Raw genomic sequence first — 18,097 nt, forward strand, 5'->3', positions numbered from 1 at the left:
TTTGGTACAGATACCACAGTGCAATTATAAGGCTTTGTTTACAAGTGATTGAATTTCATTTGACTGTAAAGAATGGTTGCATGCTTTCGATAATAACATTTCACAAGCATTTAGCAATTGCTATGATGAGCAAGAATGAAAAACAAGTACAGTTAAATGGAATTGCTGTAATAAAGGAACTCAAACTTGAAATAATCATTTAACGGTAAAATAAAAAAGTTGCAGTTTCCAAAAGAAAAAAGTGTATTTAAATTTCCCATAACATGTATACCTCTTTACAGTGTTTTTAAACAGGCTTTCCTTTGTTTTGTTTTCCTTTTTTCACCCAAATGAAAATAGAGCTCGGAAGTAAGTCACACCGTATCGGCTGTTATTTAAAACCTTGTGAAGAATCTTTACTACTGCATGCCAAGGACTGACTATTTCTCTTTAATGCTTGAAGGGATGCCAGTTCCTCAAGATGGGCTGCTGTCCTGTCAATCACATACCAGTTACTGATATGATTGCTGTCATGGAAACTTAACCAAAGTCATGATTGTAACCTGTGATAAGTGAAATTCTGAGGTTGAAAGTCCACATTTCTTAATTTATATCCCTTAAATGGTGCTTAGATTATGTGAAAAAGTGGTCGAATTTTTCTGCCGCTCTCTGTTTCTCTTTGTGTCCCCAGTGGGGAGATTTTCCCTCAATTCTTATGCTAAGTCAACCAGAAGTGAGAGGAAATATCCCCAAAATGAGGGGTTAACCAACCCTTAGGTTGTTGTTGTTGCTGGAACAGGTGTTTCCATTGAGAGTTTCTCTCATCTCCTAAAACTAAGAAAGATCTTTTGATTGAAGTTCTGCTTTTAAAGCATACATTTAAATAGTTCCCTTAATGTTAGACATTGAGTAAAACCGATTGCCTCCCAAGCTAATTTCATTAAAATATGGTTGAAATCCGTTCTATAGGCACCCTGGATTTATCACTCTTGGGAATTTGTTTTAGTTGATCACTGTTGTTTCTGCTAGGTAAGGCTTGTGCCAGGAGTGTTATGCAATCCCTGTCTATGTCTTGAACATGCTCACTCAGGTGATGTGTGTAAATGACCAAACACCAATGATTTAAAAAAAATAATAATCTAAGGTTGGATCAATTCCATGTGTTTGACCACGTACTGCCAACTTAACCTGTCACCTTGCACATATATCTAACAGATACTAATGACTGCTGTAGATATTATTGGTGTGTTAGTTATGCAGATAAAATCTGTGAGGGTTTAAATTCTCAGCTGAAAGGCCATTGCTCCTTCACTGATACATAGGCAGAAGCTGTCCTTTGCGTCTGCTACATATTGAACAACAGCTAACCTTAAAGTCAATCTGTGCTTTGAACGTGTAGGGTAAAACAATAGGTGCACTTTAATGTAGACCTCAACATACACATACAGTTGTGCTCATAAGTGTACATACCCTGGCAGAATTTATGATTTCTTAGCCATTTTTCAGAGAATATGAATGATAACACAAAAACTTTTCGCTCACTCATGGTTAGTGTTTGGCTTAAGTAATTTATTATCAATCAACTGTGTTTACTCTTTCTAGCTCATAATGACAACAGAAACTACCCAAATGGCCCTGATCAAAAGTTTACATACCCTGGTGATTTTTGGCCTGATAACATGCACACAAGTTGACACAAAGGGGTTTGAACAGCTATTAAAGGTAAACATCCTCCCCTGTGATCTGTTTGCTTGTAATTAGTGTGTGTGTATAAAAGGCTGATGAGTTTCTGGACTCTTAACAGACCCTTGCATCTTTCATCCAGTGCTGCACTGACAATTCTGGATTCTGAGACATGGGGAAAGCAAAATAATTGTCAAAGGATCTGCGGGTAAAGGTAGTTGAACTGTATAAAACAGGAAAGGGATATACAAAGATATCCAAGGAATTAAGAATGCCAATCAGCAGTGTTCAAACTCTAATGAAACCAAACCACGGTCAGGTAGACCAACTAAAATTTCAGCCACAACTGCCAGGAAAATTGTTTGGGATGCAAAGAAAAACCCACAAATAATTTCAGGTGAAATACAGGACTGTCTGAAAACATGTGGTGTGGCTGTTTCAAGATGCACAATAAAGAGGCGCTTGAAGAAAGATGGGCTGCGTGGTCGAGTCGCCAGAAGAAAGCCATTACTATGCAAACGCCACAAAGTATCCCACTTACAATACGCCAAACAGCACAGAGACAAGTCTCAAACCTTCTGGTACAACATCATTTAGAGTGATAAGACCAAAATTGAGCTTTTTGGCCACAACCATAAACACTACATTTGGAGAGGAGACAACAAGGCCTATGACGAAAGGTACACCATTCCTACTGTGAAACACAGAGGTGGTTCACTGATGTCTTGGGGATGTGTGAGCTACAAAGGCACAGGAAATTTGGTCAAAATTGATGGCAAGATGAATGCAGCATGTTATCAAAAAACACTGGAGGAACATTTGCATTCATCAGCCAGGAAGCTGTGTATGGGACGTACTTCGACATTCCAACATGTCAATGATCCAAAACACAAGGCCAAGTCAACCTGTTATTGGCTACAGCAGAATAAAGTGAAGGTTCTGGAGTGGCCATCTCAGTCTCCTGACCTCAATATTTCATGCATGACAGCCCAAGAATTTACAGGAACTGGAGGCTTTTTTCCAAGAGGAATGGTCAACTTTACCATCTGAGAAGATAAAAAGCCTCATCCACAAATACCACAAAAAACTTCAAGCTGTCATTGATGTTAAAGGGGGCAATACACAGTATTAAGGACTGGGGTATGTAAACTTTTGATCAGGTTCATTTGGGTAGTTTTTGTTGTCATTATGATTTAAAAATAGTAAATACTGTTGATTAATAATAAATGGCTTCAGCCAAACACTAACCATGAGTGAAAGAAAAGTTTTTGTCTTATCATTCATATTCTCTGAAAAATGGCCAAGAAATCATAAATTCTGCCAGGGTATGTAAACTTATGAGCACAACTGTATACTTACCTTTTTTATTCTCTCACACCGCACATTGTAGCCACCTTTAGTGAAAGCTCTTGGTAAGATACAAGTCACTAGTGTTGTAGCCCCCACAGGATAATGACTCCCCTGTGACAATGGTATTGGCCCAACACTATTACATGGGTAGGTCCTGCATGCCATATGGGTAAGGCTCCTTCATACATAGGAGTACCGGGAGTTATTTGTGGCTCATGGCACTTAATGGAGCAGCAGGGGAGTGAAGGAAACATAAGCTTATCGTTTTGGAGATGAGTGTATGTATAGCCAAAATTGTTTTTCATTTTGAAAACAGTAGGATGGGTTAAAACCCTTGCCGGTATTTTATTTTATTTTTTTTGCTGTCTGTGTGCACTGAAGAGTTCTCGTCTTACTTCCTATACCAGAAGCACTACAGGAAGTTAGAGGAAATCTCACAAAATTTCATCTTAGTCTTCGGAACAGGTGTCTCACTATTAGAAGAGTTCTCTTTACCTCTTGCACTGAAGAGAGCTCTAACATTTTGGATTTTTTTCCACTTTCCAATACAAAAAGAGGGAATCTCCAAGTTGGGATACAAACAGTAATAAAAACTTGACAGAAGGTCTAACTTTTTCCTAGTCTATCAAAAACTAAAATAAGAGTTTTGAGTAGAGACAATTTTTAAAGAAACCTCTTCCAAAGTACAGGTTTACTTTAGGGATGTTACACACTTTAATAGTTATGTGGTCATCCAGGAACTACATTTTCTACTAAATACATACATAATCAGATTAGTGGTTTATCTTTTGTGCTGCAAATGTGAGTGTTTTTTTGTAGACATTGGATCACATTGAATGTGTTTTCTGCATTGTTAGACACTTACATACACAGTCACTTTATACTGTATACAAAGGAACTACTAGTTGTAAAACTGGTTGCTGTACACTGCCATTACTAGATGACTGCATAACTGGGCACCATCCTTTAATTGAGAGGTGCTTATGTGGTTTTAGAATCCAAAGATGATCTTTTTCAGATAATCTTATTACCATTTGAGGGATATGAATTACAATGCATTTGTGGAATTTGTTTCATAGAATTCATCAAAATGTTCTTTTATGTTGACCAATACAGCTAAACTGTAATAACCAAGTAGAATACCTTAGGGAGAAAAATGTTTCTTCAGACTTTTGTTACTTATGAATGCATTATTTTGCTGCTTTGCTTTTTGCACTTACTTATATTTCTTAAAATACTAAAATTAAAATTCACACAAGTCCAATATGTTAAGTTTGCCTTTGAATTGAAAGATATCCACGCAGATCGAATTGCATTCGTGCAGCTTTTACTGAGAATATAATTACGATGTACACCGGATCACATATAGGATGGATGTGATGACAATACAACTATGAGTTCAGCTTTTACAAGAAATCTGTTACATAGTTCTCTATGTAGGGCACACCTCCAAGTCATGAGACATTCTTTACTAATTACTTCAAGATCATATCTGGTCAGTTTGACCTCTGGGTTATGAGTAATTTTACTTGTCATAATATATCAAACTTATGATTACACAAGAGGGGGTCATCCAAAAGGGTCTTTTTGTGATAATAGCTCTTTCCCAAAAATGGAGCAATATACAGCCAATTAGTACACACGTCATTTGGCAATACATTGCAACCCCTTCAGCAACAGCAGGATTATGTAATACCTAAGAATTTGAAAACACAGTTCTTTAAAAGGGGGAACTCTGTATGAGCTTTCCATGAGTTTTTCATGATTCCAGACTCCAGGTATTCTGTATCTTCTGACATCCCCTCCTGTAGTTCGAATTTTCATTAATTGACTTCCTCTGTGTCTTTAGGTCTCTCTTTAAGTATATAGGTCACCATCTCATAAGCAGTCATCATGTGTGACTTTGAGGGCTCAGAAGGAACAGTATTAGTACAAGCATTTGTGATTATTTTCAAACAACATTTGCACATCATTGGTGCACATTTGATTATAAGGATTATGAGTACAATAAATTTAACTATGTATAAAATACCATGTAAGATGCCAGAAAGCCAACCTCCAAGTCCTGAGAATCAATTGAGAGGGTTAAGTCACCAGAGCCAGCTCTCCCAGCTTCCTTCAACCCAAGCGGTCTCAGTATGTTTTTTTTCCCAAAAACCTAGCTTTAATTGTTGCACCCTTTCTACATGTGAAATGATGGCACCTTCAGCTTTCGTATAATTTCCAATGTAATTGCAGCATCCAGTTCCCACTATGGTGCACATTCCTCCTTGACTGGCCGTGAGATAATCCAACACCAATCGGTGCTGAATAAATTCCTTTTTTATCTTTTTTAATTCAGTATCAAGAACCACAAAGCTTCTATCATACAGGGCAGTAATGTTATGCATCAGTTCTGCCAAACCAATGATGAAACTAAAAGATTTCTGAATACAACAGTGATTTACCCAGGAAATATCAAACAATGGTTTGAAATCCTTGGTTTCTTTTGTGGTGTCAAAACTCTCAGGTGTCCAGCTAGAAAGATCTCTTAATTTGATGTGGTGAGATCTTGTTTACGTTAATTTGAGTAAACTCAGCGTCCTCCACATACCATGTGGCAGGGATGCCTTTACCAAAGTAACATGTACCTTTTGCGTCTAATGGAATCCAAGTATAAGCTCTTTTTCCACAAATAAAGTAGAAACCCAAGGGAGCAGAGCAAACCTTCTTGAAATTATATCCTATCAGACATACATGTAGTTTAGGATTGCTTAGTTTGGAATTGTTACTGAAAGTTAAATTGTACAATTCATAAACTGTGTCATTATTCCAAACAAGCTAAAGACCTTTAAACCTATACTTGAGAGTAGCTACCTTCATACAGTTAGTGTATCCTGTTTCTAGTACTTTTCTCATATTCTGAACTAGCTGCATAAATGCAAGTAAAATGAATGCATACTTGAGGGTACCTTTAAAGAAATGCTAAAGTAAAGGAATAGAGATTACATTTTGTTTTCACTTTCCTTACTTACATTCTGGAAATTGGCTAGTTCTTCTATCTCCTTGAGTTACACTGGAACACCTAGCAAAGGTAGTGTCTATGTGAAATAGGTGAGTGCGTACAGACCCAACAATTGGCCATATTAAATTTCTTAGCAGCTTGCATGTGCATAGATACAAAGTCATTGATATGGCTCCATAAGGTATGTAGCAATCTCTCTGGTAACTCTTTTTTCAGTCTTCACCAAGACATCAACTTACTTAGTAATGTTCCATTGGCTCTCCTGACATACAGAAATACTGTATCAATCAGCCAGGGCAAAACAAAGAAGAACATTACCAACAATCCTCCGAGGATAACTCTCCACAATCCTTTATCTGGTTGGGACTCAACAGCCCGTATAGCCTCATCCTTCTCCTTAGCTCATGAACGAGTAAGCGAAGGGGACCTGTGGGATGAATGAACAGCAGTAGGCTCGTCAGGGTGAAACAGTTTATTAGTTACCTTTCACTGGGTTACTTCAGCCTTCTTGCAGTGGGATTCCTGTATCCAAGGCTTGCATCCCTTGACTTTCACAGCACTTGGAGTAAACAGGATGATATCAAAAAGACATTTCCACTTTGGTGATAATGAAGTTTTTGGTATATGATTCTTTACATACACCCAGTCTCCAGGTTTCAGTCCATGCGCTTGATCCTTGCCTTGAGCTGTTTTGACTCTGGATAAAGTGTCAAATATAGTTGCAAATTTGGTCACATAGTCTATAACAGAATCCTGTCCAGTCAGAGTTACATTGTCTCTCGGTATAGCAGCTTGTACTGGAAAGCAAAATTTCAAAGCATGACATACCATGCTTTTCTTTTGGAGTATTTCACATTGCAGTAAGTTCTGCAGGCAACATGTTGACCCAAGTTCCCATTCCATTAGCTTAGTTTTGCAAGGTATCTTTTCAGGGTATGGTTAGCACTTTCCATCATTGCACTTGCTTGGGGTCTGTACAGTGTATGCAACTGTTGCTTTAACCCTAAAGCATGTACTACTTGTGCCATTAGTTTGTTTTCAAAAGGTGTGCTTCTATCTGAAGAAATCACCTATCCTATTCCTGATCTAGGTATTAGTTCCCCAGTGAGACACTTCACTACAGTTCTAGCATCATCATTTTTCACCGTAGAGTATCCTTCTACCAGGATGAAAAAATGTCTACACACACCAAAATATATCTAAATGTACCACACAAAGGCATCTTGGCAATGTCTATCTGTATTATTTAAAAAGGTGCATCTGGTGTCGGGAGATGAAGCCTGGGGCCCACCAGCATTGATTTACTGATCTAACCATCCCTCCTGTTGAGACATTGCATAATTGCAAAGCCCATGGCTCAAGAAAAAGAGAGAAGGAAATAAGGTGCTGGGGGCTATGGCTTACCATTCATCAGCCAAATCCCCTCAAAGGAGCGTGTGGCTCCCCTGGTGTGCCACCATTGCAGCTGTGGGGATGAATTTCTGTAGGGCAATGAGAATTGTGTGGTCAATCAGAGGTGCCAAAATTGCCATACAAAGTAGTTGAGGAGGTGTATCCAGGACAACAGCTTCTGCAGCTTCCTCCGCCAATGCATTTCCTCGTGAAATTAGGTCATCAGCATTTGTATGTGCTTTACATTTTATTACTGCTACCGCAGCAGGTGACTGGATTGCTGTCAACAGCCTTGTAACTATATCTTTGTGTTGTATTGGGTCTCCTTCATCCAGTGATTCTTTAATCAAAGGGTGGATTCCTTCAGTGACTTCTCCACTAAGAGGACACTGAGGAACTCCTGGTACTGGCAGGGTTATATCCCTATGACTTTTCACTGCGGCAACTTCCATATAGCCTGGTGATAATTTCCAGTAATCCAGACTGCTGGATCAATAAGCCCCTTGTGGGCTTCTGTAATCCCTCCTGTTGGGGGTGAAGCAAGTGCTGGCATAAATAGCAAATCTGAAGCCTCCCTCTGTACTGATTCAAGTTTACTTCTATTCCTTCAGGGGTTAAAGCTATAGTTACTCCTGTTTTTGTTAGTAGATCTCTGCCTAGCAGACTACAAGGGGAGTATGGCGATACAACAAATGAATGTTTATGACACTGACCTCCAATTCTTACCTGTAGAGGTGACTTTGGCAGTATTTATATAATTATTTACCCCGACCAAAGATACCTGCTGATTCGAAGTGGGAAAATTGGCATCACATATTTAGCAAACTCTTTGAAGTGTCTTTATCTATTAAACACAGGATAGATAAAACATTAACTGACACATCAATCATTGGTTCTGTATTTTGTCCCAAATTCAAGACAGCAAGCTCAGGGGAAGGAATGAAATTTTCATCAATCAGATCACCATACTCCACCTCATCCTAGCAGAAACAACACACAAGATAGCCCATTCCTACCGCACTTGAAGCAAAGTTTACTAGCACCAGGGCTTCTATTACTTCTCTGTGGGATCATCTGCTGAAACCGAGCTCCCACCCTTGGGGCATTTCTGACATACATTTTTAATTCTGTTCGGCTTAGCCTGCATTCCCCATCTACCAGGGTTTCCATAGTTTGAAACATACTCTACCCCTGAAGGTGGGTATGTAGGTGTCGCCACAGGCATCCCTTGTGGAAAAACCTGAACAGTTGAGACCCGCACCTCAATACTCTCCCTATGAAGTGCTGCTTTCTCAGGTACAGGAACTTTTCTATATTTTTCCCTTTCTTTTTTTTTTTTTTTTTTAAGAATCTCAAACATTATTTGAGCAATATCCACTGGTTCTGGTGCTGGCTTCTTTCTCCATTCAGGAGTGCAAAGCTCAATTTCGTCTGACTTTCTGTAACAATCCCCCTATTAAACGGTTAACCAGATCACGTCTGGACAAATCAGTTTCATCTACTGGGATATACTGTGCTTTCAAATCGCATCCTTGAACCTAATGCAGTATTCTAATACATCCACGTATAAAGAAATAAATAATACAGCGCTGCGTGAAATATGAGTAAACAGCGGCCAACACACCTATAGACCCAAGTAATAAGTAAAAGTGTAAAAAAAAGTGTAGCGCTATAAACTCAAAAAAATTAATAAAATAGTGTCTTAAACCTAAATAAAGTGTATATATAATAACATACAATAACATACAATTAAATCAAATATTAATATGAAATTGTTATAATGCACTGTATATAGTGCATGTATAGTGTAAAGAGCTATAAAAAAGAACACCAAAATATGTGAACAGTGATCCAAATATAAGACCTAATAAAGTCCAAAGAGTCCTAAATGGAATTAACACCACAGAAGTCCGTAATGTCAAAGTCCACCAACGTTGTAGAAAATTGTAAGCATAGTGAAAAAGCCACCACCCAGGGTCTTAGGGGCTTACCAGAAGCAAATGACTTGGAAAGACTTATTTCGTCCAAGTCACAAAGGCTGTCAGACCAACTGGTCACAAGAGTACATCTCCTTGAACGGCCATGTTGGATCGCAGATTGGAGTAGCAGATAAGTGAAGAAGCAGAAGTTGTTGACTTGGGGAGACTTATGTCATCCAAGTCATAAAGGCTTAGAGACCAGCTGGTCAAAAGGGTGCATCTCCTCAGATATCCTCAATAGATTCCAAACCAAGGCAGCAGTTCAGCATCCACAGTCACCCGCAACGAAACAAAAAGTAATATCCCAATAGAAGGTCACAAACGTATATTCATATACCATTTGAGAAATGGATGAAAGAACTCACATACCGTAATAACGTAAACACTGGTTTATTAAATAACAAAAAATAAACTCGCATATTAGTAGATCATCAAAAAGTACAAAGATCTAGTAGCGGTAATTGTGAAGGGATCCACCCTTAATACATCCACATACATCCTCATTCCTTCTTTGGGCCACCTTCATTAATCATTCATAAGATTATTTTCTATCTTCACTATACCAGTAGCGCCATTATTTCTTGCTTCCACATTCCACATATCAACATATCTCCACCAATCTTTGTAAACATCATCTACGCTATTTCTTCTTTTTAGTTGTTCAATAAGTCTCTTAACAGAAGTGGGTGTCTGAACTTCTCTTATTAACTTCCTCATTTGTTCCCCTGTGTCAGCATCCAGAATTTTTATAGCTGTCCCCATGCACATAGATATGGAGAGATTAAACCATTAGCCAACTCATCACTTTTACCTGTGCAAATTCTATAAGGTGGTGGTTTAATACATTTGTTACGCTTATCAGCCATAACTTGCCATACAGCCAGACATTCAATTTACTCACAATCACAATCACATTGTTTCATGTGTATGCTAACCAATGCATTGATTTTGTCCTTATCAAACCAGCCTTTGGTGGCCACCATTAATTTGGGTCTTCTTTACATATATATATATATATATATATATATATATATATATATATATATACTGTATATATATATATATATATATATATATATATATATATATATATATATATATATTACACCATTCTTCATGATACTTAAGAGCATTTGGTTCTCCGCTTACCATCATTCTAATGATGGGGACACTCGGGTGTAATTTAGCAATGCTTAGCCCTGTGGCTTTTGTTATTTTTAATAGGCGTTTAGCATTTTTCCTAGTAAACCATAGCTTGCCATTATGGGTGAGATGCTTTTGTTAAAAATATTTCCTATTTCCTTTTTGTTTAATTTTTCGTTACTTCTATTAGAAATGACAACATTTGGAACTCCAAGACCAAAAGTTCCACTCTTAACCACTTCAATACTAGGCACTTTCCCCCCTTCCTGCCCAGGACAATTTTTAGCTTTCAGCACTGTCGCACTTTGAATGATAATTGCGCGGTCATGCAACACTGTACCCAAACTAAATGTTATGTTCTTTTGGTGGTATTGATCACCTCTGCGTTTTTTTAATTTTTGCGTTATAAACGAAAAAAGAGCGACAATTTTGAAAAAAAAAACTGATGGGCACTGATAGGCGGCACTGATAGGCGGCACCGATGGGGCTGATAGGCGGCACTGATGGGCACTGATAGGTGGCACTGGATAGGCAGCACTGATGAGGAGCTAGTGACAGGCGGCTTTACTGAGTGGCACTTTGATGGGGCACTGACAGGCATTACTGATAGTGTACTGATTGGCATTTTTTTGGGCACTGTTGTGGGCACTGATCTATACTTTCATGGGCACTGAACCGAGGAAAGCTGTTTACCGGCACTTCCTGGTTCACGCGATGATCAGCTGTGATTGTTCACAGCTGATCACGTGGTATGAAGCCTCTCTCAGACGCTTCATACCACGATCAGGGTTGCGGTGTGTCAGACTGACACACCGCACCTCCGATTGCTGTGCTGCACAGGCGGTTTCCTACTGCACAATTCAGCTCTGTTATCCTGATCACGTCATATGACGTCCGATCAGGATAACTAAACCACTTTGTTGCCGTCATTTTGCTATAAGGCGGGCGGCAAGTGGTTAAGTTAATGACTGCGTACCAGCAGTCAAATATATCTCGAGATATCTCACTTGATCTATTCTCACAGGGACGTCTCCTCTCTGAGTGGCAAAAGGGTAGTCCCTGACTAGACTCCCTTCTCTAAAGAACACACTGCATTAGTCATGCATACCGCAAAGTCCCAGATTCTCAGGCGATGGCAGGCCATGCTAAAACTGTCAGTATTCCCGCATACCCCACATCTCACGTAGTATAACCTGCAAAGGGTGGGTGGCAAAATGGGCGGCTGGTGACAAACCAAGGATAGGTACCACTGTTTGTCCTGCTTATCTAAGTAAAAGAAGTGAAAGAGCTGGGAGGATACAGTGTGTGTATATATATATATATATATATATATATATATATATTTTTTTTTTTTTTTTTGAATTTTACTGTGATTTAGCACAAGATTATATGTTTTATATGCTTGCATTTAAAGCGGAGTTCCACCCACTTTTACAACTTGGTCTTAAAGGAAAGACCACCCCTCCACCCCTCGTTTTTGGAAAACTTTTGTTTTTTCTTTCTTACCTTTTCTGAAGTACATAGTGTACTTCCGTCCTAGCTTGGCCACAGTCCAGTGCGTCATTTCCTACTTCTTCCCTGCTGCCTTCTGGGACCTGTATGTGTTCCAGAAGACTAAGGGGCCATTCAGAAAGGGACGCGTGGCTCGCGCATGTGCAGTAGGAAACCGCCTGTGAAGCACAAAGGCTCCACTGCCGGTTTCCCTTAGTTACAATGGCAGCGCCTGCACCCAGTCCGATGGACAGATCGGCCTTGGGGGGCTGACATCACGGGCTCCCTAGACAGGTAAGTATCCTTATTTAAAGTCAGCAGCTACAGTGTTTAAAGCTGATGACTTTTAAGAAAAAAGTGTTGCCGCTGGAACACTGCTTTAAGGGAGTGATTTAGTGTTATGATGTTTTGATTTTATCTGTGATATTTATGTAGATAGGGTAAGATTATCATTTCACATTATTTGATTTTTTTCTTGAGGATTATACTGTGAGCGGTGCACATTTGATATTTGTTTAAATACTGGAGATTACCCAAATGTACTGAATAGTGGATAGTTAAGCTAAGTAAGGATTGTACTAGCTGTTTGAAAAGCTGGCTATAGCAAAAAAAAATGGCACACAGAGGTCATTATGGAAACTCTGCAGAACATTATGAAGTCAGTTTGTTTTAAACAAAATAAACTGGCTGACCTTGCATTTCTCTTATTTGCCAAAAGTAATACAGTTTTAGCTGCTGGTCAAGTAAAAGATTGAATCTAGTGAACTCTCTCACTTATCACTGTATTTTCATCAGGTATCAACACACCTAACCCAATCCATCTCAAACTAAAAAGGCCTAATACTGTATCAGCACATTCAGACACTGGGAATAACATGCTAATGTCTTCCATGCACTGCAGATGTTTTTCCAGTGTCTGTCATGATACTTTGCTGCTTCTCTCTTCCATGGAGTATAGTTTATTTTTTTATTATGTAATCAGTTAGAACCATGATGACTCTTGGGACATCACACTTCCTTGCTTTCTGCTTTGCTGTGTTGAAGAAGCATGCGTTTCATTCTATAGACACATAACTAAACTGATCAGTCAAACTTCTCAAGGCATCTCTCATACCCTATGATCTGCTGTTGCATGCTAAGTTGAGTTTTCATGGTTATGTAATAAATACTTATGCTACTTTTCTTTTGCAGGTTACGAAGTGTTAAAATGGAACAAAGGAAGTTGAATGATCAAGCTAACACCTTAGTGGATTTAGCAAAGGTGAGTGGAAACAGTGGAAGAGGTTTAAAGTGGTTGTAACCCTCAGAAAATAAATATGAACAAATCATATCCCTCCTATAGTGTGTACTTGCCTTAATTAAGAGCACTAAGTGTTATTCCTGTCTGCTACTTCATTCCTCTGCTATCTGCATGAGTCACTTCTGACAAGTTTTCCTAAAATCAAGAGAATACTGTTGACAGGGGAGGGAGGGCCAGCTGATTGACAGCCTCAGCCCTGTTCCTGTGTGCGGTGTGAAGGGGGGTGTTTTCTGCCCTCCAAACAGATCTCAGAGCTCTCCTCACTGTGCTCTGCAGAGTGTAACTTCAGCTCTCCGCCCCCTTTTTTCTGACAGCTCAGACAAGCTTTATAAATGCTGCACATTGAACGGATGTAGAGAAGAGAAGACTACAGATAAACAGGTACAACTTTTGTAGGGGAATTTTTTTCATCTCTGTATGATCTTAGGCTAGTAAGGGTTTACAACCACTTTAAGTGTTCCAACAGCTTTTCCATGTCTGTCTAATTACCATTACTCCCATGAAATCAATAAGAAATAATATTAATTGCACTTAACATCACTTAAAAGTCTCCTGATTAATGGCACTTCCTTGTTTTTCTAGCAAACAGCACCACCGGGTTCTTCTAATTAACATTACTTGTGTTTCCTACTCACAGTGCTGCCATTTCTTCTAAATAAAAGTATTTTTCATTGTAACTAACAGCACTCACATGTTCTTCTAACTAACAGCACCTACATTTACATTTAAATAATGTTATTTCCATTTTCATGTTCTTCTAATTCACAGTTCTCCTGTATCACTCTTAAGCCTCATACACACGATCGGACTTCCATCTGACTTTTCCGTGGATTTTTGTCCAAATGGGCGTTGGCCGTGAACTTGTTCTGCATACACACGGCAGAACATTTTCAGCCAACTTGCACCAAATCACGTGGTTTATCAGCTCTTTACCGCCACCCTTTTGGCAACTTCTGCTATTGTTGGCTGATGTTTAGCATTGGTTCTGAGCATGAGTGTTTGTACTTTAGACTTTACTCTGATGGACTTGTGTACACACGATCAGATTATCCTCCATCGGACATTTGTTGTCAAAAAGTTTGAGAGCATGCACAGCGAACATTTGTCCGTTGAAAAAGCAACAACAATTGTCCAATGGAGCATACAGATGGTCGGATTGTTCGATAAAACAGGTCCATTGGACTGTTGTTGTCGAAAAGTCCGATCGTGTGTATGGGCCTTAACAGCACTCCCATGTTTTTTTAAATAACAGCACTACCATGTCCTTCTAACTAACGGCACTTCCATGTCTTTATAACATCACGCTAACACACTAACATAACAATGTCCATCTAGCCAACATCATCCCCATGTTCATCTAGCCAACAGCATCCCCATGTCCATCTAGCCAACAGCATCCCCATGTCCATCTAGCCAACAGCATCACCATGTCCATCCAGCCAACAGCATCCCCATGTCAATCTAGCCAACAGCATCCCCATGTCCATCTAGCCAACAGCATCCCCATGTCCATCTAGCCAACAGCATCCCCATGTCAATCTAGCCAACAGCATCCCCATGTCCATCTAGCCAAAAGGCCAGCCATGTCTTTTAACTAACAGCATTCCTATGTCCATCTAATTAACAGCATTCCCATGTCTGTCTAACCAGCAGCACTGTCACATCCTTCTAAATAACAGCATGTCCATGTCTATCTAGTTACCAGCACACACATATCGATCTATCTAACAGCACTACCATGTCTGCCTAACTGGCATCACTCACATGAACTTCCAGTTAATATCACTTCTATTTCCTTCTAATTAACAGCATTCACATTTTTTTTTTTTTTTTTACTAACTGCACTGCGGTGTCCTATTAATTAACAGACAAACAAGATATTTGGGGGGCACACCCTAAAAGAAGCATTAAAGATGGTGTAGCCATAAGACCATAAAACAGAAAAAAATATTGTTTCAGCGCACACATACTAAAAAGACCTCTAGTTCTCCCATATAGAGGAGTGTATTTCCCCCATGCTTCAGAGAAGCAGGATCTCCCAGTCTATGGATAGCGTAGGATCCACTAACAATGGGGTACTTTGTCGCAGTAAGTGGGCTTAAGTATCATATAGCAATATGGTGTAATCAAATCCCCACATTATTTTGAAAATGTTTAGGTGTTTTAAATAGCCTTGCAGGAGGTAAATGTCTTTTTTGCATGTGTGCGCTGTAATATATATTTTTTTAACGGCACTTACTTTTCCTTCTAACAAGGCATCCAATCCATGTTTTTCCAACTAACAGCAATCCCACATCCTTCCAACAGCACTCCCATGATCTTCTTACAACCAATACTCCCATGTTTTTCTAACTAACAGCCCCCCCACCTCCTTATGACTGCACAACCATGTCCTCTAAACTAACAGCACTCCCATGTCCATCGATAGCTAACAGCACACCCATTTCCTTTAACTCGCAGCACTCCTGTGTCTATCTAATTAGCATCACTCCTATGTCCACCTAACTAAAAGCACTGCTATAGCCTTCCTTACAGCCCTCCCAAGTCCTTGTAACTAACAGCACTGCCATGTCCTTGTAACAATGATCTGTTTTAAACTAACAAAAATCAAATGGTGCAACAGGACTGGGGCAATATACAAAACAGTACAAAGAGGGTTCCCCAGAACACATTTGAGCGAGCCAAAAAAAAAAGTTTAAACTATTCAGAGGAAAACCAGGTTTGCGGTGGATGATTATATTTATGAAGTGGCCATAAAGTGGTGGATATTTATATGATGTGTGTGTGTGTGTGTGTGTATATATATATATATATATATATATATATATATATAGTAATACCTCGGATTGCGAGTCATTTCCTGAGTGTTTCTAAACCTCTCCGAGTGCATCCGAGCGGCTACGAGTGTCCCTCCACCTCTAGCCACATGCAGTACTGCGGTTCCGGTTCCGCTGACTTCTATGGGGAAACTCGCTTTGATATACAAGTGCTTTGGATTACAAGCATTCTTCTGGAACGAATTATGCTCGTAATCAAAGGTACCACTGTACTATATATACAGTATCTGACAAAAGTGAGTACACCCCTCACATTTTTGTAAATATTCTATTATATCTTTTCATGTGACAAAACTGAATAAATTACACTTTGCTACAATGTAAAGTAGTGAGTGTACAGCTTGTATAACAGTGTAAATTTGCTGTCCACTCAAAATAACTCAACACACAGCCAATAATGTCTAAACTGCTGGCAACAAAAGTGAATACATCCCTAAGTGAAAATGTACAAATTGGGCCCAATTAGCCATTTTCCCTCCCCGGTGTCATGTGACTCGTTAGTGTTGCAAGGTCTCAGGTGTGAATAGGGAGCATGTGTGTTAAATTTGGTGTTATCGCTCTCACTCTCTCATACTGGTCACTGGAAGTTCAACATGGCACCTTATGGCAAAGAACTGTCTGAGGATCTGAAAAAAAGAATTGTTGCTCTACATAAAGATGGCCTAGGCTATAAGAAGATTGCCAGGACCCTGAACCTGAGCTGCAGCACAGTGGCCAAGACCATACAGCGGTTTAACTTAACAGGTTCCACTTAGAATAGGCCTTGCCATGGTCGACCAAAGAAGTTGCGTGCACATGCTCAGCGTCATATCCAGAGGTTGTTTTTGGGAAATAAACGTATGAGTGCTGCCAGCATTGCTGCATAGGTTGAAAGGGTGGGGTTCAGCTTTTCACTGCTCAGACCATACGCCGCACACTGCATCAAATTGGTCTGCATGGCTGTCATCCCAGAAGGAAACCTCTTCTAAAGATGATGCACAAGAAAGCTCACAAACAGTTTGCTGAAGACAATTAAACTAAGGACATGGATTACTGGAACCATGCCCTGTGGTCTGATGAGACCAAGATAAACTTATTTGGTTCAGATGGTGTCAAGTGTGTGGTGGCAACTAGGTGAGGAGTACAAAGACAAGTGTGTCTTGCCTACAGTCAAGCATGGTGGTAGGAGTGTCATGGTCTGGGGCTGCCTGAGTGCTGCCAGCACTGGGGAGCTACAGTTCATTGAATGCCATGAATGCCATGAACCATGAATGCCAACATGTACTGTGACATACTGAAGTAGAGCATGATCCCCTCCCTTCAGAGACTGGGCCGCATGGCAGTATTCCAACATGATAACGACCCCAAACACACCTCCGAGATGACCACTGCCTTTCTAAAGAAGCTGAGGGTAAAGGTGATGGACTGGCCAAGCATGTCTCCAGACCTAAACCCTATTGAGCATCTGTGGGGCATCCTCAAATAGAAGGTGGAGGAGCGCAAGGTCTATAACATCCACCAGCTCCGTGCTGTTGTCGTGAGCTAGAGGACTCCAGTAGCAACCTGTGAAGCTCTGGTGAACTCCATGCCCAAAAGGGTTAAGGCAGTGCTCGAAAATAATGATGGCCACACAAAATATTGACACTTTGGGCCCAATTTGGGCATTTTTTACTTGGGGGTGTATTCACTTTTGTTGCCAGCAGTTTAGACATTAATGGCTGTGTGTTTTTTTTTTTGAGGGGACAGCAAATTCACACTATTATACAAGCTGTACACTGTAATGACTTTACATTGTAGCAAAGTGTCATTTCTTCAGTGTTGTCACATGGAAAGATATAATAAAATATTTACAAACACGTGAGGGGTATACTCACTTTTGTGAGATACTGTGTGTGTATGTATATATATATATATATATATATATATATATATATATATATATATATATATATATATATAT

The 18,097-nt window shown here is 39.6% G+C and overlaps 1 protein-coding gene across 2 annotated transcripts in view; it reads left to right on the forward strand.

Annotated features, from left to right (window-relative positions):
* The window catches only part of KCNN2 (potassium calcium-activated channel subfamily N member 2), a 295,300-nt gene that overhangs the window by 267,676 nt on the left and 9,527 nt on the right, over positions 1–18,097 (forward strand). The window contains exons 7-8 of one of the 2 annotated variants that reach the window (XM_073624635.1): positions 13,213–13,282; positions 13,636–13,702. In XM_073624635.1, the coding sequence (XP_073480736.1) occupies positions 13,213–13,282; positions 13,636–13,653 (88 nt within the window). In that variant the 3' untranslated portion in view covers positions 13,654–13,702. Of the gene's footprint in view, positions 1–13,212; positions 13,283–13,635; positions 13,703–18,097 lie in introns of those variants that run through there. The other variant, XM_073624634.1, reaches the window with a different exon arrangement.

This window comes from Aquarana catesbeiana, linkage group LG01 (genome assembly GCF_042186555.1).
Source record: "Aquarana catesbeiana isolate 2022-GZ linkage group LG01, ASM4218655v1, whole genome shotgun sequence".
NCBI lineage: Eukaryota > Metazoa > Chordata > Amphibia > Anura > Ranidae > Aquarana > Aquarana catesbeiana.